This window comes from Hoplias malabaricus, chromosome 13 (assembly GCF_029633855.1).
Source record: "Hoplias malabaricus isolate fHopMal1 chromosome 13, fHopMal1.hap1, whole genome shotgun sequence".
NCBI lineage: Eukaryota > Metazoa > Chordata > Actinopteri > Characiformes > Erythrinidae > Hoplias > Hoplias malabaricus.
The window spans coordinates 13,866,807-13,886,627 of record NC_089812.1 but is presented as its reverse complement, the minus strand read 5'-3'; the positions used below and the strand labels follow the sequence as shown (position 1 = coordinate 13,886,627).

Genomic DNA, 19,821 nt, shown 5'->3' with positions numbered 1-19,821 from the left:
TGGTTGGTGATATTAACTTCCTGTTTGTGGCACATTAGTATATGGGAGGGGGAAACTTTTCAAGATGGGTGGTGACCATGGTGGCCATTTTGATGTCGGCCATTTTGGATCCAACTTTTGTTTTTTCAATGGGAAGAGGGTCATGTGACACATCAAACTTATTGGGAATTTCACAAGAAAAACAATGGTGTCCTTGGTTTTAACGTAACTTTCATGAGTTATTTACAAGTTTCTGACCACTTATAAAATGTGTCCAAAGTGCTGCCCACTCTTCACACACTGATAGCAAAACCGCAGGAGAAATGCTAGCACCCACTCGACGCACTTTTTGGTCCCTGGTGGAATTCCCACAAGTACCTGGCACCAAATGTTCCCAGAAGTACCTGGCTCCTAATTGTTGAGTCTAGTGGCATTGTGGTAGTTGTGTTAGCAGCAAACTGAAAAGAAGCCGTAGTTGGCTTCAACTTTAATACACAAAATATCACACAACACAGCATTTCGTAAACTTTTTATTTATTAGTGAACAAAATATTTAAACATATATAGTAGTAATAGCAGTAATCCATATGACAATATGGGTATCTAAGGCCAAAAACTCTATATACTATATATATATATACTAAATACTATTCTAAAGTAGCACCCAAAGCCAAAGTGACAAGCCCAAAAAATAGCATTCCTTAACAGTTTCTGACATGTTTAGAGCATTTGTTTAAATTTATCATTTTTTTTCAGTATGTGACCCTCGGAATGTGCTCTACATGTTTCCATAACCGTGACTGGTTACCGCTAAGGATCTTGAGTGTGTCATCTTGAAGGAAAGACTAAGGCACAAAGAGCAACGTTACATACTTTTTTCCACTGAATTTCTAAAGGCACCTTTCTTATCCTCTCATCTGTGTATCCCTACCTCGGCGACACATCCTACCACAAATAACCCTTCCTCTTTCAGTCTTCCACATACTGGCTTCCAAATAGCACCAAATATCAGAGCAAATAAAAACGATACAAAAATATGATATAAAAATGGTCACTTAAAGAGAACCCTGACTGTTAAGACTGTGCAGTGATACTGAAATACACCATGTGTCCAAGTTTATAGACGACCCTTTGAACAGCAGAATTCCTGAAACATCCAAAGCTAAGGTGACTTTGAGCAAGGCACTCAAGCCCCAACTACTCTCCAGTCACTGGGATGGCTGCAGGCCACTCTGGGTGTGTATGATACGTGTGTGTTTCCACAGCCATGGATGAGTTAAATGCTACATCAAGGTTTCATTGTGCAATGACAATAAAATAATGTTTACATGCTCAAAGTCAAGGGATATAAAGCCTCCCCAGCAATTTGTTCCCTTTTGGGACAAGTCTGAGTGATCCAGAACTGGTTACCCAACAAAATACAGCATCAAATCCTTACAGCAATGTTCCAACATGGCGTCCAATGACTTATCAGACAAGGCTGCAACTCCTGCACAAAGGGACACACTCCCTTGATAAAAATTGCATTAGCAGGTCCAAATATTGGACTGGCGCCCCCTCCAGGGTGTGTTCTCACCTTTTGCCCAGTAATTGCGGATAGGCTCCGGACTCACCGCGACCCAGAACTGGATAAGTGGTTACAGACAATGAATGAATGATCCAAATATTGGACATATGGTGTATGGACAGTAGCGAAGCTGTCATACCTTAACAGTCAGGGGTCCCAGCACTCTTTAAAATCTCTTGAGAAATTGCCCTTAAATAACCTCTGTGCACATGATAACACGATGTGAATGAAAGCACAAAAACCTAAACAAGCTTTATCTACAGGGAAGCTGCAAAGAGAAACAAAGCCAGTGAAAGACAGGCGCACGTATTCATGAGTGAGTCTGCAGAGATCTGCTGTGGGGCGCCGGACATGCTCACGTGTGTGTGTGTGTGTATCACACTGATCTATCTGATAGCATGTCCTGATTGGAGCTTCAGAGTTGCAAAAGTGAAGAAAATGATGGCTATGCTATTCATGTAATAGTGGGATTTTGCAGTAAGCCAGATAACAAACAGAGGACCATAAAACAAGCTGCTCAAAATATTGTGTCCTGTTATAGCATGATTTTAATATAATTTGTTATTAAATTTCTCATTTAGCAGTTTGACACAACTACAGAGGCCCCATCCCCAAGCAAGTTGTCCATTTTCTTAATTCTACATCTAACCCAGCTACATCAGTTGTATTAAAGAGCATTTTAGTACAGGATTAGCAGAAGCAGTAGGTAGAATGTGTTGCTAACTTTACTAATGCTAATAAAAATAGTATTCCTACTGCTTCCTATACAACTGTGCTAAAGTATCAAAATGTACATCAATTAAAGGGAAGAAACATCCAAATCGAGCTACATCAGGTTTGTTAGCTCTTTGGTTAATGTAAGATTAGCAGTAGCAGTACGAAGAATGAGTTCTTTAAGTGTACCAATGATAACATTAATAATATTTAAAAAATAATACAGGCTTATGTTATCTGGCTAACTTGGAAACCCTGTATGAGGTAAGTGCAGGTGAGCACTAATCATGTTGCTAAGTGTTGTTCATGTACAGGAGTGTGTTTGTGTGTGTGTTTGATGCAGTTTGCAGGCATACAGCAGTGTGTAGTTGGTCAGTTTGTGATCCTGATCCTGCAGGAAGTCATGCGCCTCTCTTAAAGCTCGTCGTCCTTGACTACTTCAAATGCACACACATAAACACATACACACACACACACACACACAGCAGAGTGAGAGTCAGTCGCGCAAAACAGTCAAGCTCATGGATCACTGGGATCATGGTGATTACAGCTAAAGTTCATGACAAATTCTCCAGAAAATCTTTTCTTTCACTGCTGTTTACTTTGGAATTAAAATGAATACATTCAGAATGAACATGGTATTTTAACCACTGTGAACCACAAACAAGGAAAAATAATACTGAAATCAAATAAATGCAGATAAACATGGTAATATAATGTCATATTATCAAACTGGCAACTTTACAGAAATAAAAAAATAACCTCATAATGCTGATTGGACCTGAATGTTTTTTTCACATATAATTTTGGAGCATTTTTATTGGTCTGTTCATTGTCTTTTATCTTCTTGTGCCAGTTTTTTCTCCCCATTTCTGCCACCTTGTTCACCTTGTTTTAGCTGAGCTCCACTCTGTGCTTCCTATAGTGCACTGTGTGGGTGATGAAACTACGACTTCTGGTCCAAAATGGATTTGTGTTAGACATTGTGCTATACTTGTGTGTAAAAGCCGTCGTTTAAGGACCTGCATCGTGCACTAAACAGGGCTTAGGAACCCATTTTTGAAGCAACTGCATAAACTTATCCAAGCCAATCTAACTTCTCAAGACACACTTACTGAATGGCACCCCCTTGTGGAGCACCTTCTACCTGCTAAATGTGATTGAATGAGGAGGGAAATTCAAGACCCATGAGAGGCTTTATATTAAAAAAAATATGTATTGTCATGATGAATAGTACATTATTTAGAGAAATTAATTATGTTGAAGACATAAAACTGGTCACTCACCCTTTTTGGTGGGGATGTCTTTGATGGACTCTACCACATTAATGTAGCCCACAGCTGAAGCTTCTCCTTTAGCATTACTGGCATGGCACTCGTATGACCCGGCATCATCAGTACTGAGTGGAAAGACCTGCAACAGACAGAGACACCCCTTTATTTGCCCCCTTTTCTGTTTCTATATAGTCACATTCAGAGTAAGTGAGTAAACTCGGGCAAAGTAAATATAAGTCCACTCCACAATTTAAATGACACCATGATATAACGTGACAGATAAATTATCAATGCATTTTTAAAGCTGGTTTGGTCCAGATGTTTCACTCACCAGAACCCAACCAGTGACCTCATGCTTCTCTGGACCTCCGCGAGTTTGGATCGCCAGATTACCATGGTCTCCGGGCAGGGGCAGCATCTTATCTCCACTGATCTACAGAAAATAGAAGATCATCACAAGCTGTAGTCAAACACAGTATTAATAAAAAATGATGTTGTGCCTCGTTCAGGTCTAGCGATGGTCTGGTTTCCCAGACAGAGATTAAGTCTAGTCCTGGACTACACAGCATTTTGAATTGATTGTCTTTTAGTGCTGGCTTTGTCCAATCTTAGAGTGCACCCACGGCAGACACAGGCATTTGTCTATTTGTCCATCCACAATGAAAAGCACTGACCAAGAGAATGGGAGGTTCTGAAGCAGCCGCAAATGCCAAGAGTCAGAGGGTCATCAAGCCCCCTTAACAGAGTGGGACACTGTTCTCTGGACTGAGAATGCCTTTAGAATAACCGATTGGAGTTATGGGATCAAAAGTAAAAGACTACACCAAAGAGCTCTTGTTAATCTCAGGAGATTAACCCATTGAACAAAGGTGGCTTTGGCCTGGGTACCTTCTGCTGAAATGCCAGCTTTCTTACAGCAGTGCCATCCTTTACATGTGACTGAGCAGGCAGCATGGGAATAAGCTTTCGCAATATGAGTAACTATAGCCATACCGCTCACAAGAGATTTCCAGCTTGAAAACCATTTAAACCCATGTGACCCTAGGATATTTCCATGCACTTTTGTTGCGTAAGAAATGGGTTGAGGCCAAACCTCATAATCTATTTAAGCTTAAAGCATTCTGCATTAAATTGTTCTCCTGCATCTCTATGTCTTAAGAAACATGGTCCAACTGGTGTGCTGTAGTAGTTCTGTACTCACATAATGCAACTGGTATGGCTGAGTAGACTTCCTAAGTCTTGTTACTCTGTTACCAAACTGATCTTGGAACAGGATCTTGATTTGAACAACTCACCACAGATCTCTGTGCACTTTGCTTTCGGGTGGAGGTGTCACAATTCTTTCTTTGTCCCTGCTGTGGTCTCTCTCAGATTTGGAGATTTGTACAAACGAGGGAGGTGGACCAAGACCATTAGCAGAAGGCAGTTCTGAGGCAGTTTACAGGCATGGTATCTATCGCTGTCTTTCTCATTGACACTGGAATCTTTTTACTGTCCCTCACAGGCTTCTCTGTTTTAGAGATGCTGGGTTAGTGGATGTACAGGATGTGAATCTTGGATCAGTTCCTGTTTTGGCAAGACTGCAGATAAATTGAGTGGTGGTCTTCCTGGAACCCTGCATGATCCGTTTATCCTGTAAACTGTAAGGGAGCTTTTCAACAGTAAGATTCACACCTCAAGCTGCATCTATGTGTGCCAGACCTGGCAAATGCCCTTCTGATGTTGCAGATTCTCCAGCAAGACATCTTTAAGTTATCTGAGTCTTTGTTAATCTTCATTTGAGATTCTGAGGAAATTGTTTCTTTAACAAGGCATGCTCTATGACTTTGGGACAACCATAACATTCTTCTAATCTTTGCCATAGCATGTTAACACCAGTTACAGGATAATGGACATGCACAGACCTGATTCTGTTGGCTTGCAGAGATGACTCTGGCCCAAGCCACATTGTCAAGAGGTCAAGTTCTTCCCTGGCATTTAAGTCTAGATCTCTTGCCACACTTTGGAAGGAGGATTTCCATGCCCATCATTTTCCAGACATTCATCAAATTTCAACAATCTGGAACACACCATCGTCTCCTTACGAATCAGATATGTAGGTCATTTGTTTGAGATTCTGAAATGCATGATCAGACAGGCTGGAATCATGAGACCTTGGGAGAGGGTTATAAAGCGACTGATCTGCCTTCGTTGTGATGAAATTTGAGTTGTCTTTTGTGTGTTGCCATTTCACAGGAGCTAGGGTTAGGAGCTGTTTTTGCCTGAAGAAAGTCAACACCCCTAGGAATTGTCTGAGAAAGCACACACTTAAGAAGTTGCTGCTAAGTGTATTGTACAAAGGAACGACTATGTACATATACATTAGTACGCTGAACTGTATCTTGAATAGTTATGTGACCCAGCTTCTTCAGATGATCTTCTTCGCTTTCTGCTGCTGCCCCATACACTGCTGCCTCAGCCGAAGCTACAACTGCTGCCTCTTTTACTGTAGCACAAATAAGTTTGCTTCAATATCGTCTTTACCTCGTCTCAAAGGTCTGTTGTGATTGCTTAGACTCTTCTCATTGTTCCATATTGAATATTGAATATTACTTCCCCTTCCCCTACATACTACTAAACTCGCAGATAGCTAACAGATAGCTAACCGGAATCCCAAAAGGACCAATCGCTTCATAAAGGAGTGATTATATTGAAGTTTTCTGTGTTCATTCACATCCTTGGTTTTTAGGTTGCATTCTTTCATTTCTCTTAAATGTAAAACTGCAAACACAAACCAACTTTGTACATAAGAAAAATAAACATATTACTGTGTTTTCATCATCTGTTTCTAAGTACGAATTGCTTTCACCATGTAGTTCTCTACAGTGCTCTAAAATCACCACACAGTGTAGATTCTGTAGATTAGTACACATTCATTACAGTATAAACACTGAACATTCACACTTCATTAAAATGTTTCTTACTGGTGAACTGTATAACCACCTTCACAAAAGATTCATACTTCATAAATTCACCATAAAATCCATACATTTTCCCTCACTCTCAGACTGAAGATCTACACCTGGTGCAATTTTCAATCATCAGTGTCACACAGTCTGTTTTCTTTCCGTCAGACTGTAGAAACTACACAAACTACAGATTCATACTGTATTAAAACCCCTCCGTTTTATGCGGTGGAAACCGCAAATACATAAATGTTTCATGAATGAACCAATAGAAACATAGCATTCCAAAACTGAGATGGACTAAATCTGGTTTCATTAACTGCCATTCAAGGTTAAGAATACCACACAGGCACATTTGGTTTGGTGGTCTTTACAGTGTGTAGTTATGAGTTTACAGTTCTGGTTCTGAATCAGGGAGAGGATGTTACAGGCTGATGCTCTACTGCCGCACTGGACGGAAAATTTCCTCTCTGTAATCCCTTTCTTGTTTTGACTCTATTGTTTTTGTTCAATGTTATTCATAGCTGCTTGCATCCTTTCACACAGTCTGTGCCCTACTGTATACACACACACACACACACACACACACACACACAATGACTCGCCCGTTTTTCTGACTGAATAAACAGTCAGGAGAATTGGTGGATGTAAATCTAGAGGACCATAAAAGCATAGTCCTTCAAAAATGTCTGCATGAATTGGGCTCATTACCAACATTTCAAACGGGCTCTAACATAACGCCGCTGGAGCTCTACACGCTTGCAGGAGAACACTAACTGCCCAATTCAGCAGTGGGAAGAGTACCTTCTTCCAGGTGAGAATAGGAGTTGGGATGCCAGTGACCTCACAGCTGAGGTACACCTGAGACCCTGTCACGTTCCACACCTCTCCCGGAGCAGTCACAATGGAGGGAGCTGAGAGAGAGAGAGAGAGAGAGAGAGAGAGAGAGAGAGAGAGAGAGAGAGAGAGAGAGAGAGAGAGAGAGATGACAGATGAGTATCTCATCTTAAACACCTTGATATCTTTTCCCTCAGTGGATTAACACACCTTATGGTGACTCTTTGAAAAATGCAAACAGAGAGTGAGAGACATAAATAGTGTGAGAGAGAGAGAGAGAGAGAGAGAGAGAGAGAGAGAGAGAGAGAGAGAGAGAGAGAGATATGAGAAAGAAGAGAGTGGGAACTAAAGTTTGAGAGTGATGATGAAGAAAAAAGAAATATATAGGCTGAGAGAGAGAGAGAGAGAGAGAGAGAGAGAGAGAGAGAGAGAGAGAGAGAGAGAGAGAGAGAGAGAGAGAGACTTGAAGAAACCCTGTCTGTTCAAATCACAAATCTCAGAAGAATTAAGAGGAAGTAACAACATAAATAACATACAGAGGAATTAAGCTACCAAAAAAGGCTATGTCGAATTAACCATATTTCTGATGTCATAACCACAACCATACTAACATGGGGAAATATGGGGAAAATGTGAATAAACCTTGTGCTGTTCTTGACCGCCAGGAAGTAACTGGATCCACAGATCCATCATGAGTGACTCTTTATTGTCCACAATCTTTACCATTAGAACAGGACATTTAAGCCTGGACTTCTTTCAGAATGAAGTGCAGAACATCAGCCAATCAGAGAAGAGGACCGCGGTTAATCATGCAGCTGTAATGAGCTGCGAATGCTGGGCTGTGCGGACACCCCTGGCTTTGCTTTTACCAACAGCGCAGCTCTGTGTTTGGTCAGTGTCTCGGCTCCTATTCACCGCAACAAATCCTCCTGGAATTTCAGACTAGTCTGCTGAGGGAAATGCGTGACACACTGCAGAAACACACCAGCTTTCTGCTTGGACTGCTGCCAGTGATTGTGTGTGTGTCTGTGTGTGTGTGTGTGTGTGTGTGTAAACAGTACACATGCCTTCATATCATTTCCTAAAGTACACACTTAAAATGTATGGTTCTATAAGGGTTTTTTTTGGTAAAGACAATGTTTCTATATAGAACCATGATCATGCAAAAGGTTCAAGTGTTCAGGGTTCTATGCAGAACCATTTCCTTTAATAAAAACCCTTGTAGAACCATGCTTTTTAAGTGTGTACTACCATTCACCAGCTCATGCCATAGTTTTTACATTCCTCTACTCCACAGGCCAATACTGGGGGATGCTCTGGAGCAGCTGGAAATGAGCTGTAGTACACCCATACTTCTGGCAATGCTTTTCTATGGCAGTTACACTCAGTAGAACCCATGTCTGCAATTGAGTGGTGTCCACATACTTATGGACACAGTCCAACTTGGTTTATATCAGTCTGCTCTGTTCTCTCGGGTCAGTGGACGTCCTGCGGTCAGAGCCCTGAGCCCTGAAGGAAAACAAGGCAAAAGTTTGTAGACACCTTTACAGTTTAGTGCACACTTTTCTGGCACCGAGTGTTGTTGGCGAGAGTGGCACAGCCCCCAGAACCGGGCTTTGGGGCAGTGGAACTGTGTTCTCTGAAGATAGAGGGACATCACCTGAAACACCGTCTCTTACCTCGATGGCACTTGCCCTTGTGCTGCACCTTAACGGCTTCCTTGCCCTCGCTCTGGGCGCGCGCGCTCGCCGCCTTCAGCTCGCACGCGGTCGCGTAGTTCTCGTCGTCCGTGCCGCACACCTCGTAGTCGCTCGTGCACGTGCACACGCCGCTGCCCTTCTTGGCGCCCTTCGTCTTGTTCTTCACGCATTCGAGACCGGGAGCGCAGCGCGCGGCGCCGGTGCGCGTGTTGCACGCATCACCAAGACCGCCAAGAGCGTGCGCTGGAGTTGGATCCGCGGACACCGTCTCGGAGACGGACTCGGACACTGTGTCGGACACGGACTCGGACACTGTCTCGGAGACGGACTCGGACACCGTCTCGGACACGGACGCGGGGTCGGGCACGGGCCCCTCCTCCGCGGAGGCCGTGAGACATAGAGCGAGCGCGAGGACCACGACGCGAAACATGACGGAGACTAGAGCGGTATGGCGAGGGGTCTCGCGCTGCCCCGCGGAGAGATCCATGGACACGCCCATACACACACAAACACACACACACACACAAAAGCAGGTAAACAACCGCCTACAGTCTCTGAAACGCAGGTAAAAAAGATGAAGATATTTCCTTAGCGTGGAGGTGACAGACGGGTCACACAACACTATCACTGTTACTATCTTAAAAGACCAGTGAATCTACATTCATTCATTCATCCTGCTGATAGGGTCCTCTGATATTTAATAAGTAATCCTGATGATGGTAATACAGTGGTGAACCTGCGGGGCAGGCCTGGGTACAGTCCAAGCATGGCATGATCTGTTTGCATCTACCTCCACCATTAGCATATTTAAATACTTTAATTGCAAATTAGTGGAATTAAAAACATCATCTCATCAGAAAAGCTTTGATTTTGAATGTTAAATTGTTCTGTGAGGGTGATTTTAGATGTCTTGAGCTCAAATGAGAGCTGTAGCTGATCTTAACCTAATGCCTCTGTCTATGAAGACATTGTGAAATGCCAGTGGTTCGGTCTGAAGTCTGAAAATTCATTACGTACTAAAGGGTTTTTGCACAGCTATGCTTCCTGCTGTTACGTGTTCAACCAGCTTGGTTCAACAGCCAGTTCTGACCAGGAGTCCATCTCGGACATACACACACAAAACAAAACATTGGGTGGATTATAAACGTTTATTTTCAGGTACAATGCACTTTGATTGTGAATTACTTACTGTACAAGACTCAATTTCACACATGAGCAAAAACAGAGGAGTGCATTCAAGAATAAAGGAAATGCCCAATTTGCATTGAGGGTTAAAAACCTACATAGTGATAACTGATGTCTACAAGAGCCATTCAGTGTTAGCAACATTAACGTCGATTCCATTTCCAATACACATTAATGTCCAAGCTGCTTCTGCAGAAATGAAGGCTGATGGAGATGTGATCACATTCTGTAGATACTAATGCTATGTTCAGATATGTCCTCATGCTTTTAATTTGATGTACTTAGCAACAAAAGCTGCCACAATGTCCCTGTAGGGCGTGTCCGAGTCCGAACGAGTCGGTGGGATCCTGCAGAGGGTTCTGAAACGTGGAGAACGCAGAAGGAGGTTGTGACCAAGTCCGACACAACTGGAACTCAGCCAATACAAGGACATCGACTAGAGGAGGAAGACAGACCGAGAGATGGGAAAATGAGTTTTGACATGCACAGTATTCTGGTTACTTATGTAAATCAGATTTGACAACATTCTGTTATACTTGTTTACAAGCACTTTAGTAATCTGATCATGAAAAAACCCGGGTCTACATGAGTCACCTAGTTGTTATGAGTTTTTCTTTTTCTAAACACAGTGCACGCACTTTTACCCTGGCTTAGCAACTCACCACAGCATGGAATTAACTTTTCAAACCAGTTTTCTTATAATCTGAGACTGTTTCTTAATACGCATTGTGTTCTTACATCCTCATATTTGTGCTGGATGTCATCTTCCACCGCCCAAATTACAGTCAAATATTCAAGAACAAAAACAGCAAGTAAGGGTAAAGTACCCTGATGTTGTTCTTGATCCAGCCCAAATAATCATGATTGACTGGTCCGTGACTTATTAACAAGAATGACCTAAAAGTCTTCATGTTCCTGCTGCTGAGAAATAGCCAGAGCACTACTAGAAAGCACATTTAAAAAATGCCCGCCATTTTTGGCACCATTTTCTCTTCCGTTTCTCAGAAAGCTCATGTGTATCGTGTTCTGTTTCTGTAAGTGAGCAGAAAGAAATTAAACGGCCTGTATTCTGACCTGATTCTGTTTACTCGTTATTAAAATGTGTCCCCATTATGACATCAGAGTTTGTTTTCCTTCCTCTAATTGGCTGTAAACATGGTTTCTCACCTGCTACTCCCAGTGTATTATACGCACTTAAATCTTGGGAATAAACTTTTAAAACCAACCCAGAATTGACTGCGGTAGCTGAGGAAAAGCAGTGTCCTGCAGCTGCGGGGTTTTCTGCAGTGGTCAGTGCCACGAGAAACCAGAGTAAGTTTTGGGAACAATAAAGGAGGTCAAGACTGAGGGAACGGATTGTGTCTGGTTGTACACGACACAATTTCCTGTATTTCCTTTGTGTACGATGATAGATATTTTAGAAAAATAAAAAATAAATAAAAGCAGCACACATGCGCTGTCTCTCATTTGCTGAACACGGTTCCCCTCACATAACTCCATCCAGACACGGAAAACACATTCAGTTTATACTTGTGTTAAATGTGGGTGAGGGCCGACCCCCGAATGTCGTTTGAGGGATTCAATTGTAATCAGATCACAGTGTGTCTTGGGGGTGTTTACAACAGGCTTTTAACGTGGACAAATGAAATCTCAAAATGATTCGATCACCAAAACAATATGCATGTTTATGCCAGATGTAAACAGGCAGCCAATAAGGGTAGACATGAACACGGAGTTTTATTTCCTTGAAACTGAATCAGATTTTAACAGTAACCGTATGCTGTCCATGTGACACATTATCAGATAACCGCAAAAATGTAATAGTGATGGTATTATCGGTGCCTGTAAACATGGCAAACATACATTTTGTAATTTGTAGACAAGGAATCTACAAAACACACGAAACAGATGAAGATAAAGCAAAACAAGCACAGAATGCACCTCCAAATGCAGACACGTTTAAGGTGCATGCGTGCAGTACTGTCTTAGACGCACCTGCTCTTTTCAGGGACACGCAAGTCCACTGGTTGAACAGTGAATATGCAATTAAGGATAAGGCCAGATATTCTTATCTTAAATCAGACTAAATATGGCTTTGAAATACACTGACGTTCCCTCAGCTTTCTCAGAATTGTGGGAACCCTCTATTGCCTTTCTTCACTGGGGCTTGGGAGGAGATACCAGCTAGAATAGCACACATTACATGCATTTGCCCCTGGAACTCTTTGTTGTGGGTTTCACTTCTCTGTTGTGTGACCAGGCAGACACAACAATAAGAGTTTGATAACCACATCTGATTACAGTAGCAATCAAAGCTTTGTCCTACAGCAGTGAGGAGCAGAAGCTCTGGTTATTAGCTGTTTTCTCTTGGTTCTCCTCCTTCTCCAATCCAGTGCTGTGATTGGACAGACTCAAATGAGGGGGCGGGGCAATTCTGTGTAGATGCAGCATAAAATCGTTCTTGTTCTGTATTTGGATTTGTAAGATCACTGCTCAGATGGGACCTCTACCTTACAACTTAAAGAGCCCTCGAGGAAGAACTGTAGCTGCTCTGGAGAGGAGCATCTGCTAAATGCCAGACATGTGTAAACATATATAATGGAGAACAGTATCATTCGACGCAGACAGAACATAAGACAGGTCATAGGGGCATGCAGCAGTAACAGTTGTACTCCGTGGTTGGAGATAAGGTGGGAGACAGATCTGCTGGAACAATCTTTTAGAACCTCAAACATCCTTAACCTGCTCCCAGAGTGTGTGACCAGACTAAACAGGACTTCAAAAATACCCCACCCTGACCCAGCTCTCTTACACAATCTCATCATTCCCTGCAGCCCTGTATTGTTGCACACGAGAGGCACCCCCTGACTTGGAAGATGAACAGATAACTCTGTCACGTTTTGCAGGAACAGCATCTTTTCTTCTGGGATGGATTTTAAATGTATGTGAGTATGTTTTGTTGAATTCTGTTTGAAGTCGGATGCACTTATACGCCACCAAACACCATTCCTAGCTCCGACATCGGCCGTGAATGGAATGCAAGATTAAAAACAAACACACACACACACACATTACACACCGAGGGAACTGCAGCAGCCAAGGGGATCATCACCAGTGAGATTCCTCTGATGAAGTTGGTCACGTACTTCTGGAACTTTGAAGATTCGAGCCGTCTCAGGGCAAATATCTGTCAAACAAATCACACACACACACACACACACACAAGAGCTTGAGGTAGGGGTGGGCAACCGGATTATGGTTATTTTTCTACTTTTTACTTGTATACAGTGGAACCTCTACTAACGAACTTTCCAAGATACGAACCGGGTATTTGAATATATTTTGCCTCCACCAACGAACCATGACTCTAGAAACGAACCCGAGCCTCCGCCGAACCGGCAGCTAGAAATGGCCACTGACCCCAATTGGCAAGTCTCCCAGCGCGCCCAGACTTTTAAGATTAGCACATTGTAGCTTTAGCAATTTAGCATTAGTGTAAATAGCAGACATCGAAATTCGTGCTAAATTAAGCCGTATCTACACTTCGTCTCCCCACATTCACTCGCCTACTCTCTGTTATTCCACCCACCCCCACCTCCCGTCATACAGCCAGTGCCTGTGTTACTCCTCCAGCCAGTCGTCACGTCTTCAAGGTAGCGATGTGTAACCACTCAAAACTTTATTTCTTTTTTATTACTGTTTCCACTGTATTTCTCTTTTATTGTTAGTAACGCTACATGTATTTTTTTTACTAATTTTAGAGTGTTGTAAACATATATCAGTGTAAAAAGGGTGACTTTCGGGGTGGGGGCTGGAACGCATGAATTGCTTTTCCATTATTTTAAATGAGGAAAATTGACTCGAGAAGCGAACTTTTCCACTTATGAACCGGGTCACGGAACGGATCAAGTTCGTAGGTAAAACTTCCACTGTACTATATTTTAAAAAGTAGGTTAATCTTTACTTGTGGGCACACTATACAGCTTCAAGTAACACAGAGGTCCAGTGAACAACCAATTTCCAATAAAAGGTCTGTCTTATTTTGACCAATAAACATGAATAATTACTAAAAAAATACAAGCCATACCATCTGTCAGTGTTTTGGGGACTTAATTTTCTTTCTAAAAGCTGTCTCCAGAGCACAAATAATTTAATGTGGCCTTTGCACTGTGACGCTTCTCGTATTTTCAGCCTCCACTGAGCTGTTAAATGACTGCCAAAAAGAAACCACAGGCTTCAGCCAGAAACTGCCTTTATTACAGGCAAATTGAGGCTTAATAACCCTGTAATTCACTTCCAATTATTAAACGTGTGTTTAAAACTGTATGACAGTGTAGGTCAGTTTCCTGGACTGAGATCAAGGCTAGCCTTGGACCGGGACTCCACAGTGAAAATATATTCTGGTGTAGAGTTTTTGGAAAATTAGCAATTCATCTCTTTTCACTTTGGGCATGAAAATGTTGCTTTCCTTGCCATTATTTTTTTTCCACTTTATGCCTCAGAGGTTCGCCTTAGGAAATGAAGGCTGGTCTGATCTCAGCCTTGTTTTGTCCCACATCAGACTGTGTGTGAGACTCTGGGCAAGGTGAAGTTTGCAGTGCTTGTACTTAATACTAGGACCTACATTTGTGTATAGTTAAGGACACCTGTTAATAATGAATCAGTAAACAGAGTCAAGCAAGATAAGCAAGATGTGCAAGAGGGGTAGAGGTTAGTGACCCCAGATTAGCTGCACATGGGTCTCACCTCTGTGATGAGCAGGTTGATGAGGCCCAGAGACACAGGAATGATCCAGGTGGAGTCTGGAAGTGTGAGGTTTGAAAACCAAAGAGTGCCCCCTGCTGCCAGCTCCTCCTGCAAACCTGCCAACACAGGTAATGAATATAAACACCGAATTTCACAACTCTGTGTACTCTGTCTTGCAATGGACTGGAAAAAAACATCATAAGGCCACCAACGACCAGATGCTATTTGGATGATCTGGTGATATCGTTTGGTGTTTAGATCTTTGACATATTTACCAGCTGAGACGTGTCCCATACCCATGCTGAGGTTGCGGAGAGCGAGAGACAGACACACCCACATGGGCAGCTGAACCCAGATCAGCAGACTGGCCTTGAATGGGTGGCAGTTATCCCTCACATACAGCTCTGACACTATCCGCCGCAGGTTCTTCCTGAAATGGTACCTGCACAAAACAATGCAAATAAATATAAAATGTACCACATTAAATATATTGATCTGCAAACTTCAGATGAGGCAGCCAATCAGAATGGAGTTCATTTTCATATACCGTTATTAAGGGCACAACAAAACCAGCCTAATATAAATATGAACAATATTTATACATCATAGTGTACCTATGTAAACACAGCCAACACAAACGTTTGGGCACCCCTGGTCAAATGATGTTTTGCGGATTTTCAATTTATATTCATTATATTATTACCTGGACTGTTGCTATAGGTCCACTGGTCATGAAATTGAGAAAACAAACAGCAGCAGGTGTTTTCAAATTATACCAAAATATTAAAAAAGAAATTATACCCCTAACCCTATTGGTGTGGTTTTGGCACCTGTAGAGTCTGAATGTTATAAACAGGCATCGTTCTTACCTGCATGTTTTCTCTGTCCAGTTCTTCTCCCTGGCTTTGACCGAGATCTCATAGCGTAGTCGTCGGGCCAACTCCGCTATCTCCTTCTGCAGAGCTTCAACCTGTCTGAAAGCAAGAGCGTTATAGTTATTTGACAGTAATCCAGACAGAACACTTTCAAACTCATCCAAAATATGCTTATATACCCCAAGTAATCCAAAAGCTGTTCTCGGCCCGCCATAGTTATCCACAGAAATGAGCCCTATGACCTTTCATCTCTTTCTGAAACGTGATTGCATTGTGACTAAAGAGAGTAAAGCTAATATGGACAGAAAAGACAGAAATGGAGCAGGACTCTGGGGACCATGGGGGCAGTCACTGAGTGGGAAGCATGATTTCTGAAATGTTGGCTGAGCAGATGTCCACAAATCCCATAGTAAACATCAGCTGTGTCCCCATCATTTGTATACTCAAAAAATTTAAAATAACAATGTTCAGATGTTTCTGCAACCGGGCTGTGGAAGCCACACGAACAAGTAACTGCCAAGCATTAAATCGCAGACATCAATTTTTGCCTGAAACACAACCTCGAAAATCAGCACGGACGAGCTGTCTCAAGGAACCACCAGGCAAAACTGAACTAGCCTTGAGAATTGAGCATTGGGGAAGTGATGCACAAAATGATTGGGGAAGTATGGACATCTTCTGTAAGCACTTCACACAGCCACTCCGCCTACCAACATGTGCGCCCAGAGGAAACCCACACAGACACAGGGAGAACACACCAAACTCCCCAAAGCTTCTCCACTAGCTTCTCACAGTAAGAAAGCAACACGGAGGACTTTGTGTGTTTACGCATCCCTTCTGGTCATGGATGGGGCTCCAAGGGGAAGAGTGAGAGAGAACTTTGAATACACCAGAGGGATCTCCAAGGTTTGCTTTCAACGATCTGTTGACCCTCTTAGCGTGCCTCTCATATTTGTCCTGGACTTAAGTAAATAGTCTGAGATGCTTCTGGACAGATGTCCGCTTAATGTTTACTTCCTGCTTTTTCTAGGCACAGTCCCAAAATTTCTGTATTTTATGTGTTCATATGCGTGTTAAAGCTTTCTATTTGTGTAATATAATTGTTATTTAAAAACTGAACATTAACGAGATATTTTATCATTTTATTGTATTGCCTGTTGTGAAACCAGACACTCCTACATTAATAACACCAAGTATAACCCTTCTCTGCACTAAGCACCTCGGTGTGATACTAGACCTTTGCGATGATGATGTTCTGGTAGACGGCGAGGGGCAGTGTGACGGCTGTGCGGAGGGTCACCGTGGTGCAGATGATGCTGAGCCACCAGGGCAGCCCTGTGGTCTGCTGAGTGAAGACCAGCAGCTGCTCGGTCAGGTGGACTGGCCCAGAGTCTGCAATGCTCTCGTACCAGCCGGGTCTGCCCGAGGTGATCGTCCGACATGACTGCTGCTCTGCAGGAATAAATAACGAAGACGTCCCAGCAAATTGGACGCGTTTAGAAGAGAGAGGACGACTGGAGGGGCCTCTAACATCCACAGTAAACACACTGTGAGAAATGCATCTGACTTGGGGCTTCACTGTCACCTGGCAGCCATGTCTACATAACCCCAGGCGCCCAGTGGTCAGTCTCAGCCACGTGGTGGGGAACCTGAGACAGAAGAAAAATAGTTTGGACAACGACTGTTAATCATACAAGTATTTTAACAAGCATGATATTAAAATAATACTGAACAATACTCAGAGAGAGAGAGAGAGAGAGAGAGAGGTAGGAGAGATAGAAATATTGAGTGAGTGAGAGAGAGAGGTAGGAGAGATAGAAATATTGAGAGAAAGAGAGAGAGAGAGAGAGAGAGAGGTAGGAGAGATAGAAATATTGAGAGAAAGAGAGAGAGAGGTAGGAGAGATAGAAATATTGAGAGAAAGAGAGAGAGAGAGAGAGGTAGGAGAGATAGAAATATTGAGAGAAAGAGAGAGAGAGAGAGAGAGAGAGGTAGGAGAGATAGAAATATTGAGAGAAAGAGAGAGAGAGAGAGGTAGGAGAGATAGAAATATTGAGAGAAAGAGAGAGAGAGAGAGGTAGGAGAGATAGAAATATTGAGAGAAAGAGAGAGAGAGAGAGAGAGAGAGAGAGGTAGGAGAGATAGAAATATTGAGAGAAAGAGAGAGAGAGAGAGAGAGAGAGAGGTAGGAGAGATAGAAATATTGAGTGAGTGAGTGAGAGAGAGAGAGAGAGGTAGGAGAGATAGAAATATTGAGAGAAAGAGAGAGAGAGAGGTAGGAGAGATAGAAATATTGAGTGAGTGAGAGAGAGAGAGGTAGGAGAGATAGAAATATTGAGAGAAAGAGAGAGAGAGAGGTAGGAGAGATAGAAATATTGAGTGAGAGAGAGAGAGAGAGAGAGGTAGGAGAGATAGAAATATTGAGTGAGAGAGAGAGAGAGAGAGAGGTAGGAGAGATAGAAATATTGAGTGAGTGAGTGAGAGAGAGAGAGAGAGAGAGAGGTAGGAGAGATAGAAATATTGAGAGAAAGAGAGAGAGAGAGGTAGGAGAGATAGAAATATTGAGTGAGTGAGAGAGAGAGAGAGAGAGAGGTAGGAGAGAGAAATATTGAGAGAAAGAGAGAGAGAGAGGTAGGAGAGATAGAAATATTGAGTGAGAGAGAGAGAGAGAGAGGTAGGAGAGATAGAAATATTGAGTGAGAGAGAGAGAGAGAGAGGTAGGAGAGATAGAAATATTGAGTGAGAGAGAGAGAGAGAGAGGTAGGAGAGATAGAAATATTGAGTGAGAGAGAGAGAGAGAGAGGTAGGAGAGATAGAAATATTGAGTGAGAGAGAGAGAGGTAGGAGAGATAGAAATATTGAGAGAAAGAGAGAGAGAGAGAGAAAACATAATATTTTCTCAAGAAATATTTGAGAAAAGAAATAAACAAGAAATATTGTGAGGGAGAAAGGAGTAAAAATTGAGATAGAGAGAATAAAGATTACAGAAGATAGAGATTTAGAGAGCGGTAGAAGATAGAAATATTGAGAGTGTGTATGTGTGTGTGAGAGAGATATATCTCACCTCATTTTTTCTTATTTTGTCCCGGTCTTTAAATATTCAGCTCATTTTCATATAAATATATTATATTTTATCTAACAGCATTACATTAAAATAAGCGAGATTAAACGAGTTTCTCTGGCGCGTGACATTGAGCCCTTCACCGCGTGGCATGGCGGCGCGCGCTGATGACGCAATTCACCTCATTTACGTTCATCATATTTCGTCATGTCTCTCTCTCTCTCTCTCTCTTTTTTTTAATTAATTTAAACAAGAAATTAAACATTCCCTTCAGCACAGACTTATTATTCGGTCTTAAGCCTTTAGTGTCATGAATCATTATTTTAATATACTGCGCTTTCATCATATTGTTCCATAGTCTTCTAGTAAATATACGTAGTTGTGTTGATCTTCCAACAAAATACATAACACCCGACAGATAAACGCCCAATTCATTGTAGAAAATTATTTAAAACCCAAAGAAACGTGTCCCGTTTTTTCCACAAATGAGCAAGAAGCGCCATCTTCTGGAAGAAAATAACTGGATTCATTCGTTTCAACAGCTCCAAACACAGCAGATTAACTCCAATGGGAATATTTATATATTTATTAGGATTCTAAACACATTAAAGCATTTAAATCTACAAGACCCTCAGTGTATCCCTCACCTGGTTCACTGCCTGCACGATCACACATTTTGTTATGACTTTTGAAACAATTTTGGCTAGTGTTTTTTGCACATTGTTTTATAAACTACAGTGCTTTTGCAGTTTTATGCTCTTTCCCCCCTAAATAAATAATAATATTCTAGCACTTTTATCCATCTTTGAGTATTCTCAGTTATTTTAAAGCGCTATATCGTGTAAATCTGTTTTCCTTGTGTTTTTCTCCAGGTTTCACTGTGGACGCTGCCCAAGCCGAAGCTTCTCCAAAGGTAGACCCATGTGTTTTATTAATGT

General features: G+C 42.1%; 2 protein-coding genes and 1 non-coding gene across 5 annotated transcripts; all 3 read right to left on the bottom strand.

Moving 5' to 3' along the window:
* Positions 1-515: 515 nt before the first annotated feature.
* Positions 516-9,477, bottom strand: igfbp7 (insulin-like growth factor binding protein 7). Of its 2 annotated transcripts, none has more exons than XM_066642445.1 (5): positions 8,996-9,477; positions 7,284-7,393; positions 3,866-3,967; positions 3,547-3,673; positions 516-2,697 (listed from the first exon to the last, which is right to left on the bottom strand). In XM_066642445.1, exons 1-5 carry the CDS (start codon positions 9,444-9,446, stop codon positions 2,675-2,677), a joined length of 813 nt encoding a protein of 270 aa, XP_066498542.1. In that variant the 5' UTR covers positions 9,447-9,477; the 3' UTR covers positions 516-2,674. The 2 variants fall into 2 exon arrangements, with proteins under 2 accessions (XP_066498542.1, XP_066498543.1); XM_066642446.1 differs by having other exon boundaries at positions 516-2,694.
* Positions 9,478-10,154: 677 nt separating this feature from the next.
* Positions 10,155-19,048, bottom strand: cox18 (cytochrome c oxidase assembly factor COX18). 2 transcript variants are annotated; one of them, XM_066642186.1, is made up of 7 exons: positions 18,887-19,048; positions 17,060-17,471; positions 15,817-15,917; positions 15,223-15,389; positions 14,948-15,063; positions 13,281-13,388; positions 10,155-10,637 (listed from the first exon to the last, which is right to left on the bottom strand). In XM_066642186.1, exons 1-7 carry the CDS (start codon positions 18,889-18,891, stop codon positions 10,461-10,463), a joined length of 1,086 nt encoding a protein of 361 aa, XP_066498283.1. In that variant the 5' UTR covers positions 18,892-19,048; the 3' UTR covers positions 10,155-10,460. The 2 variants fall into 2 exon arrangements, with proteins under 2 accessions (XP_066498283.1, XP_066498284.1); XM_066642187.1 differs by having other exon boundaries at positions 14,948-15,055; positions 15,244-15,389.
* Positions 16,292-16,426, bottom strand: LOC136665488 (small nucleolar RNA SNORA84). Its single transcript, XR_010795265.1, has one exon. It is a non-coding gene; the product is annotated as a small nucleolar RNA SNORA84 (small nucleolar RNA).
* Positions 19,049-19,821: the final 773 nt, after the last annotated feature.

What these genes read in the sequence shown, in the direction of transcription:
- igfbp7 (XM_066642445.1), bottom strand. Translation starts at nt 9,446, where the DNA reads ATGTTTCGCGTCGTGGTCCTCGCGCTCGCTCTATGTCTCACGGCCTCC. An exon ending in CAAGGGCAAGTGCCATCGAG is followed by an intron (nt 7,394 to 8,995) that starts GTAAGAGACGGT and finishes TCTCTCTCTCAG; the next exon opens with CTCCCTCCATTGTGACTGCT. An exon ending in CTATTCTCACCTGGAAGAAG is followed by an intron (nt 3,968 to 7,283) that starts GTACTCTTCCCA and finishes TATTTTCTGTAG; the next exon opens with ATCAGTGGAGATAAGATGCT.
- cox18 (XM_066642186.1), bottom strand. An exon ending in TCAACCTGCTCATCACAGAG is followed by an intron (nt 13,389 to 14,947) that starts GTGAGACCCATG and finishes TTTGTTTGACAG; the next exon opens with ATATTTGCCCTGAGACGGCT. An exon ending in TGGCTGCTGCAGTTCCCTCG is followed by an intron (nt 10,638 to 13,280) that starts GTGTGTAATGTG and finishes TTCCTCCTCTAG; the next exon opens with TCGATGTCCTTGTATTGGCT.